This window comes from Ruditapes philippinarum, unplaced genomic scaffold, assembly GCF_026571515.1.
Source record: "Ruditapes philippinarum isolate M1 unplaced genomic scaffold, ASM2657151v2 ctg19910_1_1_1_1, whole genome shotgun sequence".
Classification (NCBI taxonomy): Eukaryota; Metazoa; Mollusca; class Bivalvia; order Venerida; family Veneridae; genus Ruditapes; species Ruditapes philippinarum.
In genome coordinates, this window is record NW_026855235.1 from 3,519 (window position 1) to 11,776 (window position 8,258).

General features: G+C 34.3%; 1 protein-coding gene across 1 annotated transcript; it reads right to left on the minus strand.

The window, feature by feature from the left end:
- Positions 1–239: 239 nt before the first annotated feature.
- On the minus strand, positions 240–4,013 carry LOC132742567 (uncharacterized; the record flags this gene model as incomplete). The annotated part of the gene is made up of 3 exons (XM_060731009.1): positions 3,414–4,013; positions 712–870; positions 240–327 (listed from the first exon to the last, which is right to left on the minus strand). Coding segments are annotated over exons 1-3 (817 nt in total), but the record flags the coding sequence as incomplete, so codon positions are not given.
- Positions 4,014–8,258: the final 4,245 nt, after the last annotated feature.

Genomic DNA, 8,258 nt, shown 5'->3' on the forward strand with positions numbered 1-8,258 from the left:
TCGCCTGTTGAACTTAAGATACAAAAATGCGATAAAAATAATAACCCTTAACTAAATGTTTAAATAATAATAAAAAGCACATATAAAATTAGAATTTTTGATTTAATTAACTTTATTGTGTCAGTAAATCGTCACAAAAGGTTTAACATATTTATGTATTTCATTGTTTCCAAGCTTTCTTTTAAATAGTTTAGCACTATAATATCAAAAGTATTTATAGCTTTAAAATAATCGCGTACTTAAAGTCTTTTCCCAGCTGTCGTCAGGATTTAGACTTTGATCTTGCACTTCTTCACCACAAAATACGTGTACAGAACTGTCAGCAATCTGAAGTTATAATTTATTGAAGATTACAAAAAACAAAAGCAAAATAGTAAATAAGTAAAAAAGCTGAAACAAATAAAAAAATTGTATAAATGTGTCAAAACATAGAAAATGACTGGGAAGAAAGTAAGCATCAAAAGAATTTTTATATTATTCGTTTGTTATTATAAGATAATTATACAAGTGTGATGAACTAACAAAAAAATTGTTAAAACAACTCAATGGAGCAATTCAGCTTTAAATGAAATAACTACATCTTAAATTTTCAACCTGTTATTCATTGCTTTCTTAATTGTAAATTTTTGTAACTTTGTTTGTAAAATAAGATAGAAGGATGAATAGAAACTAAAATATAACAGGTGACTGCATTTTGTAAATATAATGTACCTCTTGTATCTTTTCAGCTGCAGTCTGAGCATCTTTATCATGCGCTAGAAACATTGTATCATCTAAGACGGACATCATTAGTTTCATGTACTCCTGCAAGTCTCTGTCTGTTATTTGTAAGCCAGCAGAATGAAATATCTTGTTCCTGACTTCTTTCATCTGACAAAAAAGAATTAAAATATTTTTCCTCAGATATTAAAATTGCAGCAAAATAATTGGTCTAGTCAAATAGAAGTCTTTCACATGGTTAAGAAAAAATATATTAATATATCACTTTTAAATACAATACCGATCAGGTGGGAAATCAAATGGTGTCACATTGTCGGATACCCTAAGCATGCCATCATTAAAGCGACATTTGAGCTAAATTTACTAAAATACAAGAGTAAAGCAGGGGACACACGGTCGAACCTGTAAGCATGCCTCTTTATAGGTTTCTGCAGAAACACGGGAATGAGCTGACATTTCCCTGATTTCAATCGCAATTTATATGCGATTTTTGGCTAAACACCTACAAACAATTTGAGTATTCCTGAAAGTCACACATTGATCTTAACCCATTAGAATGCCTTCATATTTGATTCTGCGAAATTGAGCCTCGGGTGCACACGACCCATTTGGAAATTCCGTGATTTTCGGTCAAAAATCCATGCACATTCGATATTCGGCTTAACGTGAATTTAATACCAGACTATTCCGGACCAACAGATTTGAACCATCTGACACACGATCAAACCCCTTACAATGCCACTATAAGAGGTTCTATGGAATTGAGCATGTCGCCAACAGGTGGCTAAAATGCTATTTTGGAGCTGAAAATGACATTTTCAGTTTGAGTTTTGCCTAAACGTTGGCAAAATACGAGACTATTGCGGCAAAAACAACATCTATACAAGCGGACACGCGGTCAAACAGATCCTTAACCATCCCGCCATATGGAGTTCTTCAGAACTGAGACTTTGGCTCACGGCGGCCAGTCGTGAATGGCGAGATATGAGCAGAATGACCACTGACATTTCATTTTTTCCGACATACGGTTCGACTCCGTTATCTCTGCTACAATATGAGATACAGCAATTCTGGAAATAAGCCGAAAAAATAGAGAAAATAAGAATCCCTAAAGAAAGTCCAACACGTCAAAATTGAAAATGTTGCAGGCTCGGTTTGATTGAGCCTGTTCATGGACGGTACTGTCAAGTGCAAACTACCGTCCACGCCCCCTAGCACCGGCTTAAGCAGAATTCAACATTTAAACATGAAATGGTAAAATTTTGAATTTAGAAACATCCGCAGATGTGTTCATACGGCGGTTATCATGGAACCTTCAATGTGACACAGTAGTGCCATTCCATGAAAAGCGGCGTATGGTCCCCAAGTAATAAAAAGCGTGTGCCCTAAACGAGAAAACAATGGGCGGAACTAAACAAAATGGAATTTTGAAAGGGGATCAGAGGTTATGAAGCCTGCATATCACAGATAAGACGTCAAAAGACAAAGTTAAAAAGCAGGCAACATATCCTAAGGGTGATTCAACATTATTCAAGTAGGAATATTGGAACCACCCAACTAGAAAATGCCAAATAGTTAAAACTAAAAATACCACAAACACAACAATAATGTCGTGCTGAACGATCTTTAAGGATCGGAAATATAACATCTCTGATTGAATGTACGGGGCGACTTTTTACAGCCTCCACACGGCACAAACAACGCTGATGTGGCGATAAAATAGAGAAAATAAGAATCCCTAAAGAAAGCCCACGAAGTTTAAGCTAAATTTACCATTTATATAGATTTCGTCTGAAATAGTGAGATATAAGCTGAAATGGCCATTTAAAGTTCGGTATACGTCTTTACTTTGGCAAAATTATGAACTGAGACATTAATATCAGCGCATACATAGCCAGACCGCCTAACCATACCACCATATAGGGTTCTGGGGAATTGTGCCTGGGGCTCACAGGGTGCAGTCGGATATGCCGATATTTAAGCTGAAATGATCTTTTTTAGTTCAATTTTCGGTTTCAAGTCGGCAAAATATCTGATTATGTCCGACACTTAAACCAGCGGCCACGGTCAGGCCCATTAATCATGCCACAATATATGGTTCTGCTGACCATTTAGTTTCGAGATTGAAAAGCCGATTTTCGGCTTAATGTCGGCAAATACGACGGACATACTTATATCAGATGATACACCTAACATGACTCGCATATTTTAAATTGTTAGTTTTTCCGTTTGGTTTCGGTTGTTATTGCTAGCCGGGATAGACGGATATATAGGTAATAACTAATATAAATTACATTTGTAATAAACTGATGATCATTTGCAAAGGTTTGTATCATCTCGGATTAGTCAAACTAGGCAAATAATTGTTCCGACTGTCTGGCTAACTTCCCCTAGTAATGAAAACAACGTGATTGTTTTTGGAATTACTTGTATTTTTGAAAATATACATATCAAATCGTAATAAAATCAAATTATCATATGTCATGAATATAACATATTCAAATGTATGCGTGCGTGCGCGTATGTGTACGTGTGTGTGCGTGCGCGCGCGCGTCGGGTGTGTGTGGATGCGCGTGCGAGTGGGGTGAAAGTGGAATGTATTATTACTGCTATACTCTTTTCCTGATCTAAATTTGAACATTCTGATAAAAACAATAGTGTAAAAGCGGTTGATGAACTGAAATGCAACATACCTTAACAAAAATGTTATCTGGTGATCCTAGGTCTGCTGCTACTAGAGACTGGAAAGATTTGCAGTTAGTAATCACTGATAACAGTCCAGCGCAGTCAGTGTCTTCAATTGTTTCGATGTCTTGATATCCATCAGTTGGAATAAAACATTTCATAATTTCGAATGGGTTTTGGAACCACCTTCTTGCATCTGTGTTTTTGAAATTAGGTGAATGAAATCTATGTCGTGATTTTATTATTCGAACAATCCGGTTGCAGATACCTTTCGGGCAAATTTTGCTTGCCCTAAGAGGATCACTTTTATCATGGAATCGACAATTCCCATCTTTGCCATAATGACAAAGTCCATTTCCAGAATTGCACGTTACAGCATTATGAGTTGTACAATGTCCACAAACGTCTTTTCCACAAATGCCAGCTTCCTGTCTTGCCTGATTAATTATTTCTTCCGTATACTTACGTGAACCTTCTTCAACTAGCGGTTCAACACCTTCTCCTACTAGACGCAATTCAGAAACACTTTTCAAGAAGTTACCATCCTTGTCAGCCATCGCAGATTCTGATCGCACCATGTTGTATGATTGTCTATAGTCTGTTTCTGATCTGTAATGACGTTATAAACTTTCTTCGATAACGTTTATTAATCATTCATTTAAATATTGACTGCAGCTGTTCGTTGATCTACTAGATAGACGCGACGTTTAAAAGAGTTGTTAAGCAACTCTATGATGACAATTTATGCTAAATAAACTGTCAGAGAAAAATTCAAATTTCGCTTTAATACTGCACGACAAAGTAGGGCAAAGTTTTTTCAATCTAGCTATTTAGACGCTTATAAGAAAAACATTTGTCTAATAACTAAAGTTTCTTTCATTTTTTAATCTTATAGGCATCTATTAAATTTGGTTTTATAAATTGTGAAGAGGTGCTATCATTTCCACGATTCGTGCAGCGCACTTTAATAACAATAGGGTTGTACTTTTTTCATGTCCACTAAACATTTTTTTTGTTCATTAATATCTTTGCTGTATGACCACGAATTGTTTAAAGATTAATTTCAACATTCAACCAAAATATCTGTCTCATCATTAACAATATGATTCTTAAAACATTTTTGTTTCCCCTCCCGATACCTACCAACGAAAATCACTCCCGCTACCTACCAGCAAAAAGCACTCCCGCAACCTACCAAATAAAATTACAGCTACCCAAAAACTTTTATTGCCTAACGAAAAAAAAAGGTATTTTTTTACAAAACATGATAGTGGAGCGTTAATGAGAATCATGTCTTTTTAAATGTGTCTCATGTTTTATGTGGGATATACGTTGATTAAAACTAAAAATATGGTTCTAATCAATTTGTTTGATCTCCCTATCATTTTGAAATAAATAAAAAAGCATTTTGGATAAAAAATGTTTTATCGACCTACCTACCCTTCCAAATTGGCATGGGTCGCGGGAGGTGAAACAAAGTTAATTTTAAGGCTTGCCTTAAATATAAATGATAATTCATTATTTTTATACAAATTTATTAAATTAAAACAAAAACTTTATACATATGTTGAAACATGGTCAGCATACCTCGGCTATTATACATAAAAACTTCGGACTTAATACAAATTGAAATGTACCACCACTTTGTTTTAGATGTAAACAAAATCATAGGGTGTAATGTAAAACGAAGGTATATTCGACATTAAATCTATTTAGATAAGATAATAATTGAAAATATGTCAATATGACAATCATAATCCATTTGAAAATGACACCTGATGTACAATTTTAACTAAATACAGATAATAGTCACCAACTTGACATGTTGTACTTTCAGTTTCCCCAAATAAAATAATAGATTTGAAAATGTACTGTGTACTTTTACTATATCTATGAATTAATACTGTTCTTCGACATACGATGGGGTGTTCACATATGAATGCAACCAGGCCAATATCTCGCTTTTAACAACGTTTAAAAAGAACTTGTACCATGTATCGCATAGATGGGTGGGTAATCTCTCAATTGATACAATACATGTGTAAATCAGTTCAGTCTAGCTTTGACAATAGCCCAAAACACTATATCTACTCGTTTATACTTAAGCAAAAATGGTTAGGTCACTCACAAAATACGGCCCTATATCAAGGACCGCTGTATTCTTGGTATATAGGGGAAAGACATATTAAATGACATATTTGAGTTTATGGGAACAATTAACTTTCTTTTTCATCTGTCACACGGTGGTGAAAGAAATTTAAAATTGGTGTTGATTCAATAAATGATTCACCTGATCCACGCCGTCCGAAAACTGCAACTTCGCCAAAAATGGTTGAAAAAGTAAAGGATTTAAATGCTACTGATGTAAGATTTACAACTAGGTATAAAGCTAAATGTGTTGGTATCTCTTAGAAGGTGCCGCTCGTACAATTCTCAGACGTGATTCAAAAAAAAGAAAGATAAGTGCCAGATGGATTCCCCATCTCCTTACAAAAAAACGAAATCTTGCTCGCGTAAGAATCTCCAAATAATTGTTGAAAAGGTTCCCTAAATACAACAATCAATTTTTCGCAAAATATCATCACTGTCGATGAGACGTGGATTCATTTTTATGAGCCCAAGCTAAAGATACATAAATAAATATGGGCAACTAAAGCAAGTAAAAGACTTTGCATTGCAAAACGCATCATGAGCGTCAAAAAGGACATGTATGTAATTTTACTTTATCAATTAAGTCCTGCTATTCAAATGGCGAACTGAAGGCTAAATCTGAAAATGCCAAGTTTTACAAAAGAAGGTCCTTCATAAATTGAAGAATATTAACAAAAACGGTAAACCAGCAACTGGTCTCCGTGGTGTCAGGTTGTTGCATGACAATGCTTCGTCACACAAAGCGGCTATTGTACGGGAATATCTTTAACATGAAAAGGTTGTCAGCTTCCTCACCCGCGTTATTTGCCAGATCTTGCCCCTTGTGACGTTTTCCTATTTTTAATGCTCACAAAACACATTGCTGGGAGAAAATATCAAACGCGAAAAAAATCTCGGTTCGGCTATTTTCGAGTGTCTGAACAGTATACCTTGAAAAAATTATGAAAACGCATTACAAAAATTGAATTAAAAGACTAAAACTTTGTATATCACATGGTGGTGATTATTTTGAAGGACTGGGATTATTGTTTTGGCACTGTTTGTTAAGCGCTTTTGAAAATGCCCCAGTTGCATTGATATTTAAACACCCCTCGTTTAGGAAAAAACTTCGTCAATAAATCCAAGTATTAAATTTACACTTTGTTTACAAGTTTAGTTTCGTAGCGAAGATAGATCGAAATACGTATCCGTTCTTTGTATTCTTACTCATGTGTTCGTGGTTGACGGACAGAGCTGAGAAGATGCGATTGGAAACTAATTTTTTCATAGGAAAGGAAATACCTAATCGGGGAATCAAATTAAACTGTAGGTAAGCAACGATATTCTTAATTTAGCGGAGGTAAACTCCAGTTGTTACTATTTTTAGATTACATGATGATAATTCTATAAATAAACCTTAACCCTTAACCTGCTAGAAAAGAAATTGTTTGTTTCCTGATTCTTTAAATAGCCTCAGGATATAAATCCGCTTGATAGGAAAAGGGCAAAAGTAGCACTGTATTTAATTACAACCTCATAAAAAGATGTAAATTAATTCTAGAAAAGTATTTGAAAGAAAGATTTCTCTTCATGAAAGTAAATTGTTTACATATCAATAAGATTTGCAACCAAACAAATCATCTAAAAATAAATTTAGAATATATGAAGGAATATTGTGAAAGTTGATTTAAAAAAACGAATATGTATATAGAGTAAAACTTTTATTCTATGTCCACAGTTATCTAATATGATTATACATCTCAAAGCGCCTGAAATTACTTTTGTGGAATCTCTGCCTTTTAACTTCATATTTAATTTAATGATTAAGAATCAACATACCTCAAAACTTAAAATCCCTCTTTAAAAAATGCTAAATACAATAAATTGTACACTAAATATGAACGAACTGAAAACACTGTCTTGATAACAATTAATGATAACAAATTGGATTCCCTCATATTTAACTATTGGATGCAAATTATCTTTCTGTCTACATCATTAATAAGTATCTACTACACAAACTTTTCTATCTCAAACGTTTCGAGGGGTTAAACTCCTCTTTTTCAAGGAGTTTCTGCTTATTTTTATAAATTGGATATTTATCTTCTTACATGTCTTATCTTAATACAGGAAATGACGGCCTGCATAACATAGTTTAAGATAAGACATGTAAGAAGATAAATATGTAATTTATAAAAATAAACAGAAACTCCTTGAAAAAGAGGGGTTTAACCCCTCGAAACGTTGGAGATAGAAAAGTTTGTGTAGTAGATAATTATTAATGAACTGTTTCCAGATTGAATGTCTACATCATTATTTTTTCGGTGATAAGCGTCCTAAAAGGCTGAAAATAAACGGTGTCCCGTTAGGGCCATTGCGACACATACAATCGCGGTTTCGTTATTTTGACTTTTCATTATCGCTGTTTCGCCTTCCTGTCCGACATACTTACAGAGATCATAACAATGGATGACGAGATCGGAAAAAAAATTACCAAGGATACAATAAGTAGGTAATAATGCTAACGGCTTCGGGTCAGACATAAGCATAAGGTTAGAACATTGTGTGTTTTCCTTAATTTAAACGTTAACTTTTCGGACTATTCGTCATTATACAGAGTGTCATTTAGAGCGCAAGGTAGACAAAACTACGATGATTATGAAAATTCGAAAGTTCAATGCTGAAAAGTCAAAACCACCATGCTGAAAGATTAAAAGATTGAT